At 36.4% G+C, this 24,102-nt stretch overlaps 1 protein-coding gene across 1 annotated transcript in view; it reads left to right on the top strand.

Annotated features, from left to right (window-relative positions):
* LOC134400046 (ubiquitin-conjugating enzyme E2 E2) overlaps positions 1-24,102 on the top strand; it is a 149,544-nt gene that overhangs the window by 9,544 nt on the left and 115,898 nt on the right. Inside the window, exons 2-3 of the mRNA XM_063128270.1 lie at positions 2,917-3,100; positions 16,696-16,746. Of these exons, the coding sequence (XP_062984340.1) occupies positions 2,925-3,100; positions 16,696-16,746 (227 nt within the window). The 5' untranslated portion in view covers positions 2,917-2,924. The remainder of the gene's footprint in view (positions 1-2,916; positions 3,101-16,695; positions 16,747-24,102) is intronic.

The following is a 24,102-nucleotide window of genomic DNA, read 5'->3' as shown; positions in this document are numbered from 1 at the left end:
AGTGTTCTGTAATAAGAACAAATTATAAAAACTATACAAACAAAAAACACTTTTTAAAAATTGTCTTGTGTTTATTTTTCATAAAAATGTTTTTAAGCTTTAAAGAAGGACACTCTATCTAAATCAAAATTGTCCTCCCTCCCACCCTTCCTTTTCAGTGATGATGTTTTGTAGAAGTTTTGTACATAATTTTAATTTTTATACTTTTGTACTGTCCTATCAGAAGTACATTTCATTCAGATAATCGTATAATCATAGAATAGTAGAGTTGGAAGGGACCTATAAGGCCTTAGATCAAACCCTCTGCTCAATGTAGGAATCCACATTGAAGTATACCTGACAGCTGCATCTTTAACACCTCTAGTTTTTAACACCCACTACTTCCCTAGGTAATTGGTTCCATTGTCATACTGCTCTAACAGTCACAAAGTTTTTCCTGATGTCCAGCCAAAATCTGGCTTCTTGTAACTTGTGCCCATTATTCTATGTCCTTGTCCTGCACTCTGGGATCATGGAGAAGAGATCCTGGCCCTGCTCTATGATAACCTTTCAAGTACTTGAAGGGTGCTATCATGTCTCCCCTCAGGCTTCTTTTCTCAAGGCTAAACATGCCTAGTACTTTCAGTCTCTCCTCATAGGGCTTTGTTTCCAGACCCCTGATCATCCTCGTTGCCCTCCAGCTTGTCTGCATCCTTCTTGAAGTGTGGTGCCCAGAATTTAACACAATACTCAAGATGAGGCCTAACCAGTGCCAAACAGCGGGGAACCAATACCTCATACAATTTGGAAGCTATACTTCTATTAATGCAGCCCACAATAGCATTTGCTTTTTCTTCTTCTTTTTGCAGCCACATCACTCTGTTGGCTCATATTCAGTTTGTGATCTACAACATTTCCAAGATCCTTCTCACTTGTAGAGTTGCTGAGCCAAGTATCCCCCATCTTGTAACTATGCATTTGGTTTCTTTTCTTAGGTGTAGTATTTAGCATTTATCCATATTAAATTTCAATCTTGTTTTCAGCACAGCACTCCAGCCTATCAAGATCACTTTGAAGTTTGTTTCTGTCTTTCAGGGTATTAGCTATCCCATCCAATTTTGTGTCATCTGCAAATTTGATAAGCATTCCCTGCACCAGGTTATTAATAAAAATGTTAAAGAGCACTGGGCCCAGGACTGAGCCCTGCAGTACTCTGCTTGTTACCTCCCTCTAGTTTGAGAAGGTAACATTGTTAAGCAGTCTTTCAGTCTGATTCTGTAGCCAACTGTGGATCCACCTAGTTATTCCACCTAGCCCACTTTTAGCTAGTTTGCTAATCAGAATTGTTCTTCATTTTGTCCTCTTTATTATTTGTTCTTTCTAAAGGATGGTAGCATCCCCAAAATCCTAACTTAAAAACACACACTCCAAAAAAGCACACGCTTTTGAGTATTACGTTGGGCACAAAATAGGCATAATTTCCTCTGTTTTGCTGCAAATTTTCCTCAATCACCTTTTTTGGTGCAGGTGTATTCCATACCCCCAGATCCCCCTGACTAGCATTTATAGGTTGCATCAATATATTTCAACCCCAAAAATGTTCTGTGGCCAAATTGGTTTTGGAAACACTGTTTTATGGTATTCTTCCGGGTAGGCTACTTTGGTTGCGAATTGACATTCTTTTATGGTGGTTCCATTTCAGTTTAGATGACTGATTCCAAAGGTACTGGGGGACTGTTATGATAGGGGGTGAAAAATTGCCCCTATCCACTTTCTCTAGCCCATTCAGCATTTTTTTCACCTCTATCATGTCCCACTTTACTTTTACTTGCCTTTTAAATAATTTTGATTACTCTTTTCTGCACTTTCTCCAGCTCTACAGTATTTGTTTTAAGATGTGGTGACTAGAACTGTATATGGTATTCAAAGTGTAGTCACACCATAGATTTGTGTAAGGGGATTATTATCATTGCAGCTTTATTTTCAGTTATCTTCCTGATGATCCCAAAAAACAGAATTTGCCTTTTTCTCAGCAGCCCACACTAGGTTTTCACAGAACATTTTCACAGAACTTTCCACCACACCTCAAGATCTATTTTCTGATCAGTCACCACCATCTTAGAACCCATCAGTGTAACAGATCTCCACAATCAAAGTCTGATGCTTTGACCACTGTGCAACACATTATGGCTTCCACAAATGTTAAGTAGCTCAGTTTAGCCACTGACGTAAAATTGAAAGAGTTATCTTTTAAATATTGGTTTCATAATGTACCAAGTAACTTTACATTTGCAGAACAGAATGGGCACCACCCATCCAAAGTTATTATTTATTTTATTTATTTATTGCACTTATATACCACTTCCATAGCTAGGGCTCTCTGGGCGGTTTACAGAAATTCTAAAATTAAGATAAAAATGAGTATACAAAATTTAAAATTCTAAAACACAGAACATAAAGCATTAAAAATCGTTAAAAAACAAAACAAAAAAACTAAACATGTGGGTGATTAAGATGTTAAGTTAAAGCATACATTAGACTTGTACAGTTAAAGATATGTTTAACTAACCTGAAAGAGCTTAACTTTGGCCGGATTATGCCCAATATGTTTTGAAATAAACAAAATGAAGGATTTCATTATTCAGAAGTACATTTGTGTTCAATTGGACTTTCTGTCAAGCAAGTGTATTTAAGCATGTAGCCTCAGTTTTATTTAAAGTCTCCATCCATATGTACATTTTGAATCCTTTCTGCCATCAAATGTCTACTTACTGTTGTTTGCAGGCATGCTTTTAAGGCAAGCTTGTGTAAACCATTTAGATACTGCCTTTACATATTTATATCTCAATACTTTTAGGCATAATCTGTTGGCATTGGAAGAGTGAGCATCGTAGTCATTTTTTTCGTATTTATTCTTATTTAACGCTTTCCCTTTAGAATCTAAGATGTCCACTGAAGGACAAAGAGTTGACGATAGTCCAAGCACTAGTGGAGGCAGCTCTGATGGAGATCAGCGAGAAGGTGTTCAACAAGATCAAGAAAGAGAACAGGTTCAGCCCAAGAAAAAAGAGGGGAAAATCTCTAGCAAAACAGCTGCTAAACTTTCAACTAGCGCTAAAAGGTACTTGTTATTTGTGTTCATTTTCAATATATTTCCTTTTAATTAATATCAGCAATCATCCAGTAAGCTTTCAAAATACCTTTCACATTTCAGTACTCCGTGTATATATGTATTTATTAAACTGTCTTAGCTAGATTATAGTAGTAAATGGTTAGTTGAGTAACTGGTTGCATATCTACATGGCTATAGTAGTAGTTGGTGAGATAAATATATGGACTCTCCTTATTGCAATTAAAATTGAAGCACTTCTGTAGCTTTAATATATCTGTGTATTGTGCAAGTGACTGATATTCAGACTTGTCAGTGTAACTTACAGTTAATTAGCCATAAACATTTCAGGCACTTCAGTAATTCAGTATGATAGAAGACTAGTAATACTTACTGCTGTAAAATATGGTGTTTTCCTTTCCCAGTTGGTTAAGTAAAATGTCAGTTTGACTGAAAATGCGTTTTCATTTCATAGTGTTAAACAGCAGACTTCCTTAGTACTTTTGGCTTTCTCACCCCCAAGAGAGATGGTAGATTTGGCGAACAGCTACTTAAGAGATCTTAGGATGTTGCATCAGTCACTTCAAGATAATGACTGGTGTGCTTAGATTCTGCACAGATGGAGCCTGCATTAATAGTTTCCCCCCCCAAGCACATGGCAGCATAAGCCTGAACAGAAACATTCAAATCCTATTTCTAGGGAACTCAAACCAATCATGGGTTTTAAAGAAAAACATTTTAGAGATAGTCGTACAGACGTTACATATGTAAAGTTTAGGACAACTGATTGCTTTGCCATCTTACAGCATTCTAAATCAGCAAAGCTGTGACTAGTTAAATATATGGAAGCCCCAGTGATATAATTAATTGTCAAGTGTACCAGCTGCACGGTGACATTAGGCCTTGCCTCTTTACTCCTCCATTTTATTGAGTTGTCGTTTCTCATGCTGGCAACACCAGGTTTGACTAATCATAGTTACATTCCCCTCTGTTCAGTCTAGTTACTCCACTGTGCATGTGAAGCTCTGCATGACTAGGTGCTATTCAATTTGCTTCATTGTTGGAAAAAGCTCTGGGTATGCAAAATATTCCCCCAACACTTAACAGTGTAGGGCAACCTCTTAATGCAAAATGGGCAAGTGCACATTCAAACCCTCTGGATTTCTGTGTTACAGCTAATTTATCTGTTTCTTAAGTATTCATCCGTTTTAATCATTATCAGTCCTTGAATAAAGGGATTTCCAATATCCTTGATTCTTTTACTGCTGCAATATAAATGGTTTTAAGTAAAATCCATAACTAGTAGGAAACTATAACTGTGAGTGCAGATGGTTAGTTACTTAAAAAAAGAACAACATTTAAAACAATGGGACAAAGGAAATTCCCAGTGTATTTCTCTTGTTGTCTGTAGAGTCCACCATACTGTTCATGGTAACCTTGTTTATACTTTTTTTTTACTAACTGGTAGGGATTACCTGCGGCAATCGCCATTAATTCCATAATTTATTTGTTAAGGGATTTTTATCTCTTCAAAAACAAATTTTCTCCAGAGGAGCTTTACAAAATCATGCAAACTAAATACAATCAACAAAAAGAGACAAGCAGTGTGTGTGTGTGTGTGTGTGTGTGTGTGTGTGTGTGTAACCGGCAGATGAAAGCTGCATAAAGCTAATAGCACCAAGAATTAAAAATTAATTTAAAGGCCTGTAAGAATAAAGTTTTCTTTACACTGTGGAAAGATGAGAGGTGTCAGACAAACTTCCACGGGGAGAGTGTTCTCAGCTGGGATATTGCAACCAGAAGCCCCCTCTGTCAATACCTCAGATAGCCAGATCACCTGGAGGAAGGACTCGAAGAACTCTAAAAACATACTGGCAAGCAGATGTGGAGATAGATAATGCTCCATGTCTTCCTATTTGAACTATCCTTGACTTTAAATGCAAACCTCGGCACTTTGAATTGTACCCAGAAATGGACCATTATTATTATTATTATTTATTTATATAGCACCATCAATGTACATGGTGCTGTACAGATTACACAGTAAATAGCAAGACCCTGCCGCATAGGCTTACAATCTAATAAAGTTGTAGTAAACAATAAGGAGGGAAAGAGAATGCAAACAGGCACAGGGTAGGGTAAACAGGCACCGGGTAGGGTGAAGCTAACAGTATAGAGTCAGAACAAACTCAATATTTAAAAGCTATAGGGAAAAGAAAAGTTTTTAGCTGAGTTTTAAAAGCTGTGATTGAGTTTGTAGTTCTCAAGTGTTCTGGAAGAGCGTTCCAGGCGTAAGGGGCAGCAGAAGAAAAAGGACGAAGCCGAGTAAGGGAAGTAGAGACCCTTGGGCAGGCGAGAAGCATGGCATCAGAGGAGCGGAGAGCACAAGCGGGGCAATAGTGTGAGATGAGAGAGGAGAGATAGGCAGGAGCTAGACCGTGAAAAGCTTTGAAGGTCAACAGGAGAAGTTTATATTGGGCAGTTGTTTAAGCACTTGCATGATTTACCTTCGCCAAGTTCGCAGCTCTGGTTTAGACTAACTGCGTTTTCTGGACAGTCTTCAATGGCAGTCCCACACACAAATCAATTACAGTGTTATTTCCATGTTATTTCCATGGTCTAGCCATGACATTACGAAAGCATAGTTAAGTGTGCCAGGATATCCCTATCTGGAAGTGGCTGTAGTTGGCATACCAACCTCAGCTGGTGGAAGGCACGTCATACAACAGAGGCCGGTTGAGCCTCCATTGACAAGAGTTGTGACAAAGTACATTCCCAAGCTGTATCAAAAGTTGCATTGCCAAGCCTAATTTTTTGAATTTTTCAAAAGGGAAAGTAGAAAGACTAAAGAATCATGTTCATACAAATTCATACATGATGTTGAAATGTTTCCATATTCTTCTCAGAATTTTGTTTAAGTACTTCATGTGCTATGAAAATGTTCTTAAGACTTAAGTATTAGGTTTTTATTCTGTTCTAAATACTTGTAAAATATTTTGAATATTTTAGATGAAGATTAAGATAGAGTTTAGTTTTGGAATAATATTTATACATTTGGAAATGGTATATACAAAATGGATCTTGGGCAATATTTAATCATATCCTTGAAATATAGATAATATTACTAATATCTGTTAGGGTACTGTAAGAATGTTATGGTTGTAGTATGTGTATTATAGGTCTGACACTAAAATTTAGTGGGTTCTTTGGAAATTACTTGCTGAATTAAACCTATTTACTATACTTGATGACATCTTGAATTATCAGATATCTACCAAATTGCCAAGGTTTTTGACATTGACTGTAAACTGCTAAGGATGTGTTAAAATCTTAAAATGGGTATTTTTTTAGTGGGAATTATGTGCTTTAAAAATCAATACATACCTTGTTGGCATAGCATACTTTAAGATTGCAATCCTATGCATGTTTAGACAGAAAAAAGTCCTATAACTTAAGGATTCTGCAGCCAACATTTTTCCTGTCTAAACTTGCATAGCATTGCATCCTTATTTGAGAGTAAGTCCCCACAGAAAATGGGACTTCCTTTTATGGAAACATGCCTACATTTGGTCTTTACAATTCTGTATCTGTCTGCTTATTTCAGTGTGGCTTACTTTGAGATACATGGATATAGGATTGCAGCCTAAGTCTTTGTAACCATCTTAAGTTGAAATCAGTTACTGACTATCCAAAATGTGTTTTTAAGGTTTTGTTTTGCATACTTAAACAAATTCATCTCATTTAATGGTGGTTATTGTTAATTTGTAAGGATGTCGTTTTTTTCAAACAGGTTTTGCAGGTTTTTGAAGCACAACAAACATGTGGAAGATCTGTTTGACAAAGAAACATAGTAGGACAGGGAGAAAAAGAAAATAAGTTTGTATACCCATAGGTAGCTCTATAATACTATCTCTGAATTGCTGAAACATTGTACATAGCCTAATTTTATAGTGTATTGCCCCCCTACCTTTAAAAAAAATGTTTAATGGTCTTGGTAATGCAAATATATTTATGAAAGTGTTAGAATAGCTGTTAGAATATATCTCCTTTAAAACATGGGTTTAATAAGCTAGTAGATTTAGGAGTTAACTGAACAAGTAAAGAAAATCAAACAGCTGGTAATTATATTAGGCCTTGTTCAAGATGCATTAGTTTATGCTCCAAACAGACAGCGCTTGAAAGAAAAAGAAACTCTAAAGCTAATTCTTATTCTTGAAGCTCAGACCCAGTTACGGACTATTTTAAGCTGAAATTGGAAGACAGTCCTAAAAATGCATTCATGCATGTTAAGGTACAGATCTTTAATTGCATAATAGTACTTTCAGATTAAGTATAAAAGTTGATATATACCAGGGGGTTTCTCTTACTGGTATCAGTAATATAATTTTCAATATAATTTTGCAGGATGCCTATTAATGCTGGCTTTCCATACAGGATGGAAAAATCAACAACTTAAAAATAGGATTTTATAAAATAGGATTTTAATCTTAAGAGTTTTTTTAGAAATAAAAAAATCCATGAGGTGTCTCCAAAGAAAATAATAATGATCTGGTTTATAATCCAAATCTAGTCCAAACAACAATTCTAGGCAGTTGCATAATTATTTATTTTATTACATTTTTATACTGCCCAGTAGCCGAAGCTCTCTGGGCAGTTCACAAAAATTAAAACCATAATAAAACAACCAACAGTCTAAAAACACAAATACAAAATACAGCATAAAAAGCACAACCAGGATAAAACCACGCAGAAGAAATTGATATGAGATTAAAATACAGAATTAGAACAGTAAAATTTAAATTTAACCCTAACCTTAAAACTGAATTATGAGTATCTAGCAAACTACTGCTTTTCTATGGGCAAAAATAACCTCAGAAATATAATACATGACATAGTGGCTATGTAAGGAACTCACACTAAACCATAGTTTATCATGACAAGAATGAACGGTTCATGTGCTACCCTCCCATCTGCTCTGGTCTTACTGCAAGATGTTTTGAAGCATTTGCTTTCCTTTTTGCTTAAGCATAGCTTACTGTGTCATCCAAATTGTCAAACAGTAACTAACATTGTCTCTAGAGGTTTTTGATCCACGATGGCTTATTTGGCCAAAATAACCCACTCTGAGTGAGTTGTTTAACCCATCATGAGTTATTGTGTTGTGTGTTGGTACTGTGGGTTATTTTCATTGCCTACAGAGTTGTTTGGCAAGAGCAGTCAAAGCTACTGCCACTGCTTTCTTCCAGCTGCAGATCTCTGTTTCCATGATCTGCCTAGCAACTGATTCCACTCACAGCCTAAGTCCGCCCTAACCCTTTTCCCTAGCAGTGTGCTGTAACCTCCCCAAACACTGTCTTGGTTCGGTGGCAGCAGCTGCACAAAGTTATCATTTTGCTTGTGTGCATCACTGCTATGGGATGCTGTGTATGATGTTTGGTCCCAATCCTGCAAATATCCAAGGGTCAATTTGTGTCACCCCTTTTTTGTGCATATGGGGTTTTCATTCCTCTGTGTGTAATCACACAGGGTTTTGATGGTGCATTGGGTCCCTCCTGACTAGAGGTAATTGTGTATAAACTTTGGTCCTGATCCTGCAAATCCTGCACCCTTTTTGGTGCACCCAGGGTTTTTGCTCCTTGGTGTGTAATTGCGCAGGGTTTTGATGGTGCACCAGGAGACTCCTAACTAGGGGAGGCTGTAAATAAACTTTTGTTCTGCAACCTTTCAGCACTTTAGAGCCACCACTTCATGTGGGGGTGATGCTGGAAGCACTGAATTAAGCCCATGTACTTCACCCTACACCTCTCGCCTCTCATTGGGATATTGTGGGAGGTTAAAACAGACTGCTGTGATGTTGTCAGTGGGTGAAACAGTGTTGGGGCAGGAGGACTGCAGCAGGATGGGGTGGGGGATGACGCAGATTGCACACAGTAGTTTAATGAGCTATACACACTAGCTTATGTGTGGGATCGTACAGGGATAACAGTAGCTTATTTTTAAAATAAGCTATTGTGAGTAGCTTATTAACCCGTCATGGCTTAAAGTGATGTCCGAATATGGCCAAAGGTTCCAAACTCCTCCTTTCAGCTATGCCAGAGTAGAACAGTAGGAGGGAGGAAGTGAATCAGGCTTGATGTGGCTCATTCTTCTTATGTTAAAACTGAAGTCCGCAAATGTTGTACCTATGGGCACCAGTATGCCTACAGTCACCTCCATTTACACTGCCAGACTCCATCCTCCTCCAATTTAAAAAAATATTTTTTGAGAGACTAGTGTGCTGCAAACAAGTATAGGTCTCCGGTGTCAGCTTACATGGGCTCCAATGGCAGGCAGCTACAACACAGCCACCCAGAAAAGAGAAGGCTGGGAGTCTCCTTGAGGGTATGGGGGATAGTGAGGTGTGTGTCTTGCCTGTGTTGTGTGTGTTTGCTCTTTATGTGTTTTAGACTGTGTATATCAGCTAGTTTGTTTGTTTTGGTGTAGATGGCTGGTTTTCCCTGTATTTGCCTGTGTTTCTCTGAGCTTCACCAGTTTACCTCCTGTGAAATGGGTATTTTGTTGTGCTTGATGGGGGGAAATTTGGCATTTGATGCTCAGATGCCACCTCTGCCTTCTGCTCTGTCTCTTGACTAGGTTACTTGTCTCTGAGCCTCATTAGTTTGCCTTTTGTGAAATGGGTATTAGAGCAGAAAATTGAGTTCACTTGAGTGATTCTATGTTTTGGATCTCAGACTCCACCTCTGCCTTGTACTTGGAAAACTGCTCTTCTTTCAGCCTCATCACTTTGCCTTCTGAAAAATAGGGTGATTTGTGACTGGTGACACCTACCCTGGCAGCCATTTTGTAAGGTGCCCACAACACACTTTTAAAGTTCCAAATGTATCCATCAGCCTCAAAAGGTTGGGTACCCCTGTGATAAACAATAGTTTATTGTAGGGCTGGGTAGTCTTGGCCCTCCAGATGTTGGACTGTAACTCCTACCATCCCTGACCTTTGGACATGTTTAGTAAGATGTCGAAACCAATCCAAAAAGTGATGTATGAGTGTGTATGTATTGTGTGCTTCTTACTTGACCGTAAGACTAGCAATTCATTTTAGCAATATACCTAAAAGTATTTTGAATCCATTATTCATGAGAGCCATAGATAAACCTGTTCTTATCTGGGATCTATTTCTTGGTCACACTATATGCTAGAACCTTTAACTGGCTCTTGCAGGTATAAATGTGTATTTTTGAAAGTAATTTGTCATGATCAATTTAATGGTTATAAATATCTTCTACATACCCTCTATGCCATCATATTTTTCTGCATTACCTTTATGATTTAGTTTTTGTTCAGCATGTACTTGTATGGTTACAGTAAAAAAAAGTACCATAGATTGGCTATTGAGAAAAATCCAAGCAAACTAGACACTATTGTAAAGTACACAATGCAAGAGTTTCAATAGAATAAGACAGGTTTGAAGTGCCTTGCAAGATCAAGTGTTACCTGGGGGGAAAATCTGTTTTTATTAAAATGTAGCTTTTATTTGGATGGCATTGGAAAGGTAGAATAGTTCTGTGATTCCTGATGATTTAAAATCTCTTGTTGAATAAATTGAGGTTTAGCTAGAAATGGAAGTCTAAAAGTTTCCAGTAAATATATACCAGAGGTCTTATGGCACTGCTTGGTTCATTTTATGCAGCTTAACATTTATATACCCTTATTTTAGGTTATTGTGGAGTCACATACCAGGGATAATGGGTCAGAGATTGTTCTTACTAATGCATCCCCATGTATGCAGTTCTTGGTTGCTTGTATAAGTTATTTATTTATTACATTTATATACCGCCCCATAGCCGAAGCTCTCTGTTACATGTCTATTATTTGGTTTAACTGTATTTCACTACATTAGTCACTTGAATAATTTCAGTTTTTCTGCTTATTACCAGAAGCTTGTACTTCACAAGAAATGCCAAATAACTATTTTTCTAGTATTATGGGTTAGATTGTACTTTATTTTTATGTATTAATACAAATATATCCTGCCCTTCAAATCATTTTTTTCAGGGTGGCTTACAATTTATTGTTAAAAATTGCCATAAAAATGCAAAACAAATCCAACCCCACAATAAAATAAAACTACAGAAAATGCAGCATTAAAACTAATGCATATTTATGGCTAAAAAAAATTAAAAAGGTTTTTAAATATGCATCCAGGATCTTTCAAAAACATGAAATAGAGTAGCTAGGTAATTTCTGTTGCTAATGTTAATTACATCCTGCCTTGCAAGGTGGCTTACATGGTCCCTATCCTCCTCCATTTTGTTCTCACAACAATCTTACGAGGTAGGTTTGACTGAGAGTCAGAGACTGGCTCAAAGTCATCCAGTGAGCTTCATGGCCACATGGGTACTTGAACCAACACTCAAACCACTACAATATATCGGCTCTGTAGAATATGGACTTTTCTTTTTCTCTTCCCCCCACTCCCTTTTATGTCTTTGTACCATCTAGTCTGATGAAGAGTTCTGAAACACACTATCCTGGCATTTTAGTTGGTCATAATAAAGTTATTGCCCAACAGTGAATTTTGAGTTTTCCTCTCTCTTGGACTGGTATGGCTATCTTTAAAAAAAGAAAGAAAAAGTGCTTTGGAAAATACCATATTTAGCCATCCAGGACAGAATATCCCACCAGAAGATTTTCTGAAGAGAGACTTTACACTAATAGTTCCATTCAATTGAACCATTAGGTGTAACACTCAGAATTTGACTTCAGTTGACTTTTGTACCTACTGCACCACCTAAAATTAATCCCTGGCTTTGCTAATATAAACACTGTCATGTTTCTCTGGGTTTCTGTTCTGTGTTGACTCCGGAACTTGTATGTTTTGGCCAAGGCAAGAGCCAGATCTGAGTTACAGCCAATCTTTACATTTCTAGAAATTTTACAATAAAGAATTAGTTTAAAAAATGTTTCCAGAAATGGAGATCAGCTGTACCTCCTCTACTTTAGAATAAATTGCTTGATGTAATCTGACACTTACCACTACCAGTGATTCATTGTCCTGGTATGCACCTAATGACAACCCATGGGTTGTTGGGGCCATACTTGAACGAGTGAGTTTCCTTCTACCCACTTGGCACTTCCACTTTGCAAAACAACCCAAGAATGCCCCATTCCTGGGTTGCTAGTCATAATTTCCAAATCTACCATCCTGGGTTGTGTTTTAACATACAATTTTTTTTATTGGGTTAAAACCTGGGGTTGCTTAACCCTCAGCAACCCAGAGTGTTTGGACATTACGACTAGCAATCCAGAAACTGGGTTGTTTCACAAAGCGAAAGCAGCAGGTGGGTGTCATTGTGGTAAAGTTACGTGTATATATATTGAAGCTGGATCTAAATTACAGACTTCATGGCTGCAACAGCTGGCTGAATTGTTGGACTTTTTCTGTCTCCCCCCCACCCCCTTTCACTCTTTATCTCATCTCGTATGATGAAGAAGTGTTCTGGAGAACTCAAAAGCTTGAACACATTTGTGGCGTTTTGGTTGGTCCTAATAAAGATATTGCCAAACTCTAGATTTAGTTTTTCCACCCCTGCTATAATATGGGTCACTTGCTTATCCTTCCCTTTTGTTTATGAAAGAATATGTAGAAACTAGAAAAGGCATTAATAACAATTGTTAAATCATTCTTTTGGGACTACAGAAAAAATGTTAAGACTAACATTTTGTTTTTGAAAACAACTTTCAAGCATGTAACCTATTGAGTAATAAATGCCATGTGGGAAATTGTTAATGTAGAACATAAAAACTTCTCAATTTCCCTGAGTCAATTGGAAGAACAGAACAATGAATGTTGGAACTCTTGTATAGCAGCTAGGTCCCCAGGATTCTTCATTCACCCTTAGCATTGCAAGGTATAGATTCTTAGTTGTTGATGAAGATCTGGCAAGAGGGTCTATGCTTCAAGCTGATCCCTAACTTCTGTGCACAGTATATTTATCTAGGTTGATTTTGTTGCTTCTGTAGTTTCAAGAATAAGCACAATTTCTTGAATATGAAATCACGGCAGTTATGTTTAAGTTCTGTTGTAATAGGGGACTTGAGCTATCATCCTAAGCATGCCTTCTTGGAATGAAGTTGTATTGCAGTTAGTGTGTCATATTTTTAAGTAAACCTAGATAGAATTGGGCTATTAAACAATGGACTTAAGACCAGGGCATGTAACCATGCTTAAGGGATTGGGAGTAGGCTTCAGGATCACAATCTGTTTTCAGTCACTGATATGATTTTTTCCTATGCCCACCTTCACCTTATTTGTGATTTGCCTACCACCTAAAGGTTGTATGTGTCAGATTTTGTTTGAGAGAAAGCTACAGGATAACAAAAAAATCTAGGACTTCCATACAGCTGAAGACTTTAGATGTTTGCTTTCCAAGCTGCAAAGCGTTTTCTTTTTGAAAATTCAGTACAGCTGATATAGGCCTGACCTTAATAGCGATTAATGCCATTTGCTATTAACCAGGATTTTAAAAACTTCTTCATCTTCAAATCCTAGCTTCATATTGTGATGAATACTGAAACATTGACATTATTTCAGAATGATATCAGCAGGAACCATATCATACCTAAGGCTTAGGTGGGAGGAAGCCGAGGAAGAGAGAGTGCGATTCCACAGCCTATTCTTGATTCATTAATCATGTTTACTGGATATATTCATTGGGTTCTACTCCTTATGGTTCATAATCCCATAGTCAACTTTTCAATGGGGCCTAAATGCAGCTAAGAGGCTGTAGAATTGCACACGGATAATTATTGATTATGTGGCAACATCAAAATTATACAATCTTTCATAAAATTAGATTCTTTACATTGTAGTTCATGGTTTGCAAACTTTCCTTATGCCTCTGTAAATATTTTGGCTCATACTTACTAGCATAGCATTTCTCAGTTAGTGGCCCCTTTTTATTTTTGGTTAGCTCAGTTATATAAGAATGTTCAGTGATTTAAGATTATCTCCACTAATCACAAAGGGTGGTCTATTGACATTTTTGGAAATTAAAGTAAATGCTGTAAAAGTAATTATAGTGTGCTAATACAATTTTTATTTTTATCTTGGGAAATTATTTTTTGTGCTTGTGAGACGTGTTTATAGGCTTTTTGTGCTTTACAGGGTACATGTGTGCTTGAGTTCTGAATTCATCTTCTTGTCTAAAGCATATGTTTCAGCAAAGGGAATTTTCATAATACGTCTTCCCTTATTTCTTTTTCGGAACGAAGGAAAACAAGTAGCACAGATATCTGGAAAACATGCTGAGGCAGTGCTTACAACTATTTGTTTTCTAATATTGTTTATTCTTTTTTGTCTTACTTGTGATTTGCCTACCACCTAAAGGTTGTATATGTCAAATTTTGTTTGAGAGAAAGCTACAGAATAACAAAATAATCTAGAATGACTTCCATATAGCTAAAGAGATTAGATGTTTGCTTTCCAAAGAGCAAAGCATTTTCTGTTTGAAAATTCATGCTACACATTTTCTTAAACAAATGTTCAAAAATAAGGAAGAAGCATATTTTCTATCTGTGCGATTGTGGAAAAAAATCATGAAAATTTGTCCTGACTAGAATGTAACAATTTAAAGCCACATTTATGTTTTCATAGTACCCTATTTCTTCAATTCTAAGGCACACTTTTTCCCCCATATAAGCATCTCTAAAAATGGGGTGCGTCTTAGAATCGCAAGTGTGTCTTAGGGTTGTTTTTTCTGTTGGTGGTACTGAAATTAGTGTGCGTCTTACAATCGATGGCATCTTACAATCGAAGAAATACAGTATTTGTTTTATAATGATGGTAACTTGCTCTCATCTCTGTTGCTGGCACTTATGCAGACTAGTTCAGGACTTAAAGAAGTAGGAAGAATAATCAGTTGTAGTTATCATAGGAGAAAGTTGGGGTAGAGGAAATGTCACCACCAAATTCTTAATCTAGTTCTTGGAACAAGGTGTCAAGGAATGCCAGTCCATTTTCCTTCCAGGTGAGCAAATCCTGTGTCCTTGCAGGTAATCACTTGATGCTGAAATCAGTAAGTGACAAAAATGCATGTATGTGTAAATTCATTTATTCATCTTTATACTGCAAACATATGTAATAAGCTCTATTAAACTTGTAAACATGCAGAATATTGGGCTGCACATATCACTAAAGTTAATGAGAAGATACTGTCTTTAATCTAAGAAGTTTAGCTTAATTGGGCTTTGGACCTGAAGGAGTCCAGACTTATGCTTGTTAAAATTTTGTACGCGTTTACTACAGGTTTATGTTGGTTTTTACATTTAAAAAATTTGTAAAGTTTTAGAATGTACAAGTTTCTAGTAATTAAGCTGTTGGATTTTAGTATTGGGTCTCTTACTCTTGAATTGTTTGACGTCCTGGTTTTACTATTGTGTTTAAAATATTTTAATTCAGTTTAAAATTAAAGCATGTTTGCTGATCAGTTGAAAAGCAGAGTACAAACTGAAAACTTGCTCTGAATACAAGTTTCATTTAGTTCAGTGGAACTTGCACCTCCATTTTTAATGCGCCATATTGGATCCCTAAATTTATCTATAACTAGCTCACTTTCCAAAAAGTAGTTAAGTGATTTGGAGTTCTTTTTTAAAGGAGAAGCCAAGGATAAATAGTATTCACGTACTGCTGGCATTTGCCACTTGGTATGCCATATAGCTGGATTGCTTTTTGAACCTGGGAAAGTTTTGAATGAAACTCTGGCTGTGTGGGGGTGTTTTCTAAAATGGAAATTGTAAACTATTTGGGAAATTCAAAATATTTGTGTGGGATATGTGTGCATGTTCCTTCTAGGAAACCGCTAACAAAGATGAAAGGTGTATTATAAATTTTTGTGACATTATATTAACTCAGTGGTAGACTACATGCTTTGCATGCAGAAGTGTCCAGTTTTGATCCCTGGGATCTCCTGTTAGGGCTGGAATATCCCTGCCCTGAAACTCTGGAGAGCCACGGACAGTCAGTATACCGGGATAGACAGAAAAATGGTCTGACTCAGTATGTAGGGATGTGCGAATCACCAAAACTCGAGCTCACTGAAGGTCTCCAAATTCCACCTTGAAGCTTGTTCCAAGTTGAGTCCGTGTCAGATTGCAAGTTTGTTTTTTCCTTTTCACATGAAAAACTGTGTGTATTTCCATGCATATTTTTTCCAAATGTGTTCTTTGAATGTTCTTCTCCCATTCTTCTCCCATTGATTAAAGTGCATTTATTCACATTTTCCAAAAGTATGCATTTTTCAATTGCATTTCCCAAATGTATGCATGCTGTCAAAAACATTTTTGGAGGGATTGCAAATCTCATTGCAAGCTCAGAAGTGAATGGACTTCGACTGCAGATTGCGTCAGCGTGTGTGTTTTCATTGTAGAAAGTATGAACTGGCTAAATCTTGCTTAAAAAAAAACCTGTAATGAATTTCTCATACATCACTATATTCCTATGTACTGTAAATTTACTTGAGTTAACTTTCTTTTTTCTTTTTTTAAATAAAGTTTGAGGTAAAAGCATTTAAAAGTTCTGTTCTTTTAACTTCTGTTTTTCTCTTTCTTAAGAATTCAGAAAGAACTTGCAGAAATTACATTAGACCCTCCTCCAAACTGTAGGTGAGTTTTTAATGGATTTTATTTATTTGCGACATGTGGATATTCCATCAGTGGAAAATTTTACCTTTTTCTTCAGTCTCATTTGTTAGACCTTCAACATAAAGGTCTGTGAAAACCATTCACAGTTGATTTTCAGATACCTAAGATTTTTCATGAATTCCCTTGGAAGAATAAGGACAGTGATAAATTCAAAACAAGATGATCAGTTCAGGCCTAGATCAGTAAGCATTTTGTTTTTAATAATTTGCTCTAGTGCTTTGGTGGTGATTATTGATGTTTTTTGCTGACAAATAGTTACTTTTTAGCAAAAGAGAAAACTGCATATTTTAGGTTTACTTTTCCTTGTTTGGGATGCTGTTGTGGAAGCATAATAAAATAGATTGTATCAAAAATCATTTTTATAGAATTGGAGTTTTGACATTGCATTTATTTCTTTGAATAAATATGAGCAGTTAAAACCAGTTTTGTTGTATTTCAGCTAATCTGTTGTGCTACAATGATTACCTATCCTGAACTACATATTTAATAACTTGACATAAGTTGGGTCTTGGAATTTTGCCAAAGTTGTACTTTAGAAGTGCCTAGTTACAGTACATCTAACCATGAGAGATGAGGCTATATTCAAATGTATAGTCGCTGTCAGTTTAGTTCACCATTTAAAAAGAACTTGTTTGCGAGATACCGTGGTTAGACTGATGGAATTTCATGTAGCCTTTATCAGAGATTGCTTCTCATTTCAGATTTGAACTTAATACAACATAATACATAATATATTGTATTAAGACATAAGAGCTCACTTTTATTTGTTTATTTTGTCAAAACAGTAATATATTTATTACATGGGAAATACTTCTGGAAGGGCAAGTTATTGAAGTAGTTTGAAATAAAAAATATTTCAGGCATTATGATAGAGATTCCTTGCAAGCTAAAATATCTTAATTTCTATATCATTCTGTCATGCTTTGTAATCAGAGGGTTTGTAGGTATATATCAAAGATATATGAATGGCAGATATTTACTTGCGCATTGTTGACAAATGCCTATTAGTGATTGATTTACTGAAGTAAATACAAAATGCCTGTCTGAGCTTATAACTCAATAATTCTTTAATTGGAAAAAAGCTTGCTGATCTTGGAACAGAAGAATTTGCTGTAGATTTCTGAATTTTGTTTCCTTTACATCAATGTAATTTACTGCCCTTTGTATGCTAAGCATTCCTATTATGGCAAAATAGTAGGTAATGGATATATCTATGTACTGGGAAGATCAAATAACAGTTCAATATGTGAAAGTGAATTTTCAAAACAAAATTAAACCTGTGCATTCGTTGCTTGCTTTTGTCTAAATTTAAAGATATATATGTAGGGCTCTGGTGTTCTGTGTTCCCCTGAGAGTGCACACATTGTGTGTGTGTGTGTGTGTTTGTTTCTGACTCTTCATATCAGAACTCTGATCGAAATGTTCTTTGGAGGTATATGGCCATGTGAACCCACATGAACCTATTATTTCTATAGTCCGCTAGATTTGCATTGGTTATATTGCATCATTTTTCACAACTTAGCCTGCTTTTAACAAATTTTTGGTTACTAACAATCTAAATCATTCCTGCAGAACAACAAATATATCATTCCTGCAGAACAACAAATATATGTGATGTCATGACTGGTAGCATGATGACGTTTTAGATTTTGGATGTCCATCGTTACAAGCTGCTTCTTAGAACTGAGAGTTGGGTTAGGAAGTGACTAATCATTGAAAGAACGACAGTATTTTGTGTATGGGGAATTGTAAATGCCTTATATATTATATGGTCAGCAGAGAAAAATCATATTAAAGTACTGATTTTTAAGATTAAATATATCTATTGAACTGCTGGCCCTTAGAGGCAGCCTTCTGGGGGTGAGGTTGTTTTCTGGTACCAGGTTATTTTCTGGTATTTACTTTTAAAAGCAGAGATGAGATTCTTGTGCATTTCAAGTGCTGTCACTTAAAGGAAACAACAAAGATAAGAGAACTTCAGTAAAACAAAAGTGTTGAAACACTGCAGCTAGAACAAAAAGTATTGCAGTGTTTAAATGACATTTCTCTTCCATATTGTGTGTTTAAGATAGCCTAGATATTTACAAAGGGAAATGGGAAAAAAGAATTTTGAAAGAAGTGAGCAAATATTGGCCTTAATTCATACATTTAAGTGACACCCTTGTAGAAATACATGTTGAAGAAGCTGGGAGAGGGAGGAATAGTGTAATGGAGACTCTTGTGGAAGCTGTCAGCAGGATGAAGGGGAATAGCTTGTACTGTTTCTCCTCTCAACATTATTTCTGTACCAGCCACAGCTGAATGAATGAACTGGATATTATGCATCCATTGCTGCATAATTTGGGGCTGATAGAATTGAGGGTAAAGCCTTTAAAATGGACGATAAAGATATAAGTTGCACCTCTGTCAACACTCCTTCCTTTCCCTACTAACACTGGAGAGTAGTTTGCTGCTCTATGCGTGAAGTTTTGTACCAGTCCCTTCCTAACGCCCTTGGATATCCACAACAGCTTTATAAAAAAGGAAAAAATAATAATCCAGACATGCAGGAGGATAGTTCAGAAAGTGTAGCAGTATAGCAAGCATGGTTGTCGTGGGAAGATTACTGGTGTAATATTCTTACTTGTATATGTGAGTCCATCTCCACTGCACCCTTAATAAAGAGCAAAAATTAGACCTGCGCGATTGGCAAAGGCAGCAAATTACTGTTACTCCGCTGTTGTTCTACCACATTCTGCTGTCTTCATCCCATCATATCACTGAGCACAGATCTTTCACACCAACAGAATTAGGTCCCATAAAAGATTCTATTTATCCATTATATGTAATCTTTCATTTATCCATTATATATAATGTTCTATTTATCCATTATATGTAAGAGAGACTATTTTAGACAATAAAGGCCAAAATCATGACAATTCCCCTAATGTTCTGTAATGATCATTTTAATTTTTATACAATGAAGTATATCTCAAATAATTAGTGAAAAATTAAATTCACAATACCATATTAAAAGTATTTGTTTTCGCATAAATTTTTATTTTCTAACATAAAAATTTGGTTCCACTTCTCTTCTGAAGAATTTTTGCAATACTTTCATATATTAAATTGTGGGGCACCTATGTTGGCCAAGCCTAGGTAAAGTTGTTACCATAATTAATTGGAACTTTATAAATTAATGGGAACTTTACGAATTGTGATCCTGTCATCAGTGGTGCAGCTGTGGCTAGACTGTGTGGGTGAAGTCTAGGGCCTCAAAGGTGGCAAATAGGATAGGTGTCAGTACCTGGGCCTACATGGGCATGCAAGACTAACACACTGATTGCAGCATCCTTTCTATTTTATTTATTTAAAAACATATGATCAGGGTGCTGGCCAGGCATGTACACGGATTTGTTGATATAACTGTTTTGAACTCTGACTCTCTAGTTGTTGGTAGTTTTAATGTGTTAATGTATTTTGTATAGAGTGTTTGTTAAATGTACTGTTGGAATTGGTCAATGACCATAATAAAATATATTCATTCATATCTCTCTAGTTTTGGCGAGTTGAATTTCCTCATTTTTCCTCCCAAAGTCAGTTCAGATAATTAGCCAGAAATACATTTAGGATGTGTGTCTGCATGCTTCTTGGATCATGGCCATCATGCCTAGGATAAAACACTATTCTAGTTCATGGAAGAAATCAAATCTTGCATATGATTTCCCTGCTCTAATTTTATAGTGCTGTTGCAAATAAATCAGTTGCTTTAGAAGTGCTTTGCTTCTAATTAGAAGTTCTTTGCTTCTTTCCCATTGTTAGATTTGCAGATTCTTTTTCTGTGTCTGTTCTAGTTTTCCGAAGTTTGCTGCAGTGAAGGAGTCTATTGTATAGTACTTCAGTTTTGGGGGTGGGGAGGTTGTTCTTCCCAGGAACTTAATATGATTTTTGTTGTATTTCAGCTTTGAATGTTTCATCAAGGCTGAGGAATGATGATAGCTCAAGAGTCTATTTGTTTTCATTTTCACTTAGTTGCAAAGCTTCTTTGATATGAGGTGGCATCAGAAGCCTTTTGTAATTCTTTCATTATTAAAAACAAGACATAAACAATCTTCCAAGCAAACATAAACTGAGCTAATCTAAATACAATGAATAAACAATAGGAGCTACTCAGCAGGATTTTCTAAATAAAATAATGTTAGTATAGATGAAATAGCAAATGCTATCCAAAGACAAAACAAATTGAGGAATATTATACTGAATTAACTGCCATCATCTTTAAAGAAAGATCCTAAGAAACCTACAGCAAGCAGACATGCAGCCTCTGAACATAATATCTTTGAGCCAGTTGGTATGTTCCTTGGAATATAAATATTAGAGTAGTGTTAATGCATGCATATGCAGTTCATATAATCCCTTGTCCCCACAATGGGGGCAGGAGAGGAAGATTTCAGAGATGTACAAGTTCACACTGTAGATATGTTGTGGGGCTTAGGCATGTATGCTTCCAACCATTGAGATAGTAGTCCTGTTCTGTATGTTAGTGGTAAAAAGGATTGGCATCGGTATTCCTCCTCCTAAATAGTGTATGGTCATGCCATAGTGAGTGTCAATAATAAAAGCTGAGGAATCTCTGTTTAACTCCTACATTTAACAGAGGCCTTATTTGTCCAAACATTTTGTTAGATGATCATAATGATTTCATTTTCCTTTATAATATAATAAGGTTGTGTTTCACCCATTTTCTCATAAATCCTTCATTTCTAATTTGACAGTTTTTTCCCTTGAGGTCAAAGGCACCATCATGAATGTTGGTTATCAGGCTTAAGATCACACAGAAATGTGTGTAGTTCTGTATAAGGCTTTGATGATAGAACTAATTTGATACAAGTCCACTATCATTTGTATTTTCATGGGCAATAAAATTCACTCACAATACTATTCAGCTTGGGCTGCTGCTGAATAGTTGGAGCTTTTGAAATGAATTGTGAAATTAAGAAGCTGCAAATGATTGTAGCCTTGAGTTTAGCTGAAGCGCTATGGACATTTCTAAAAGGAAAGTTGGTCTTGCACATGTTTTATTACGATGTTTTGCATAAGGGAATCATTTCCTTTTAAGTGATGAAATAAAAGGAACGCTTTGTGTATACAAACAAGTGAATTCATCCTATGCTTGTCTGTAAAGATTTAAAAGGAGGTTTATAAAAACAAATACATGCTTGCTTTCCAGATTTGCTGTGGTGCTGCTAAGCATTTTGGTAACTTTTTTTTTTTACTATGGTGCTAGAAAACTAGAGTCTTTTATAATGTTTCATTACTATGTTTCATTATAAAAGACTCTAGACATAATCTCTAAATATCTGACACATTATTGTCAGATACCTGGATTATGCATGGTTGTATTAATAATTCTGTCCAAAGCTAATATCGTATTGTGAGTGACAGGCCATTTAAAGAGTGCTAACAGTGTTGTGAACTTTAAAGTAGTATGAAAGAAATGTGAATCAAAACTTGTTTTTTCCTTGAGGGTCATGCTATGTGCAACACAGCGTATTTGTTTTAATTAAACATTTGTGGTTTTGCAAGCTTATTCAGGCATCTAATTGACTGCAGCTTTGAATTATATCAAAGCACATGCCAAATGTTTCTTAATTAATTTCATGTAGATAACTAAATTTTATCTTTGTTCTTAATTTCTTCAGTTGTCAGTTTACTTTCTGACTTGTCTGTAGGTTTCACAAACAATTCTTGGGGTGCTTGAGGTTTTTTTGTTTGTTTCAGAGTTACAGAATTAGATTAAGCATGTTTTTAAAATACTTCCATGTTGCTTGGCAAGAAGCCAGTGACTGTATATGAATTTAACTAAAAACATGCATCATGCATAACAGCTTATTTTTATACCATTGAATAAGTTTATAACAGAAACCAAAATTTCCTCTGACTTAATCCTAATAAAAAAATGAACAAGAGTCATATTGTGTTGGTTGCAAGTGAGGATTTGACCTGTTGCAATTTGGGGTTGTTACTGTGGTTTTAGAGATTGTAGATGACTGATCTTCACATTTATCTCCTAGTATTTATTTGTTTTATTTGCCTTCAGAATGAAAATAGAATGAATGTTGTACCTAGAGCAGGGATATAGTGGTATAGGTTTATAAACAATAGTCCTCTCTACCTAAAACTGAAATGTTATTTTTTCTGTGTGAAATGGGCTATGGTTTCTTTTTCTGTGGGCATTTTGATAAGGCCAGAGATGTAGCTTCTCTGTCTTAGTATGAATAAAGCCTAAAAGAAAAGGAAGAAGTGCCATTGAATGCTTTCTACCTCATAAGAGAAAAATTCATAGAAGAACAATGATTTTTGAATAGTATTTACATGCATCCTGAGTCTTAGATATTAAAATTTGCATTGCCAGAAGAGATGAAAATGCAGCCTCAAGATATACATGTGTTGTAACTAGAGATGCCATGAGAGTCTGAGAGAGAGGTGGAGTCAGGTGGATTCCCACCCAGTCAGCCTCCTGGACCGTTAGCACAACCTTCAAGCACCTCGTGGCCCCCATCCCCTTAGCAAGCCACCATTTTGCGTAAAAATGTTGGCTTGAGGGAATCTGAGGCCTAATCTACATCAAGCAGGATATTGCACTATGAAAGCGGTATATAAAAGGCAGGAACCACACCAAGCAGGATATAGCACTATCAAAGCGGTAGGAAAGCAGTATATGGTATGTGTCAATGGGCCTCAACAGTTGTCAGTGCAGTTCAATATTGCTATAAAGCAGTAGTGTGGCTCCTGCCTTTTATATACCACTTTCATAGTGCAATAACCTGCTGGGTGTAGATTAGGCCTAAGTAGGGATGACCGAGTTTGGGCAAATCCACCTTTTTTGGCGCTCGACTAGTGGGTTCTGCAAGTCTTCTTGCTCCATGCACACTGGCCTGTAATGTTATGTAAATGACCACTTCATGGCTACCATTTACATAACATTAGATTTCTGAGCAGTCTGACCTGCCGTTTGATACAAAATGGCAACTCGCTAAGGGGATGGGCAGCCCCACACACTCGCTGGGCCATCCAGCAGCTTGTGCAGCAGCCTGATGTGTGCTCGGCAAAAATGGATAGAGGTGAGTCCATACATCCCTAGTAGTAACGCCATACATATGTGCCTAAGTTGGTGTAGCATGGTCTATAGAAAAATGTGCTCCTCCTTGAACACTGATGCAATTTTCCATAGTGCAGCCTGTGAGAATCACAGATGTGGTTGTAATTGGTTTCAATGGCCGTGTTGTGTGAGCCTTTGAATGTATAAATTCCTACAACAGACACATTAAAATTTCA

Source organism: Elgaria multicarinata, chromosome 1, assembly GCF_023053635.1.
Source record: "Elgaria multicarinata webbii isolate HBS135686 ecotype San Diego chromosome 1, rElgMul1.1.pri, whole genome shotgun sequence".
NCBI classification, from domain to species: domain Eukaryota; kingdom Metazoa; phylum Chordata; class Lepidosauria; order Squamata; family Anguidae; genus Elgaria; species Elgaria multicarinata.
Note: the sequence above shows the minus strand (reverse complement) of the source record. Positions and strands in the feature narration are given on the sequence as shown.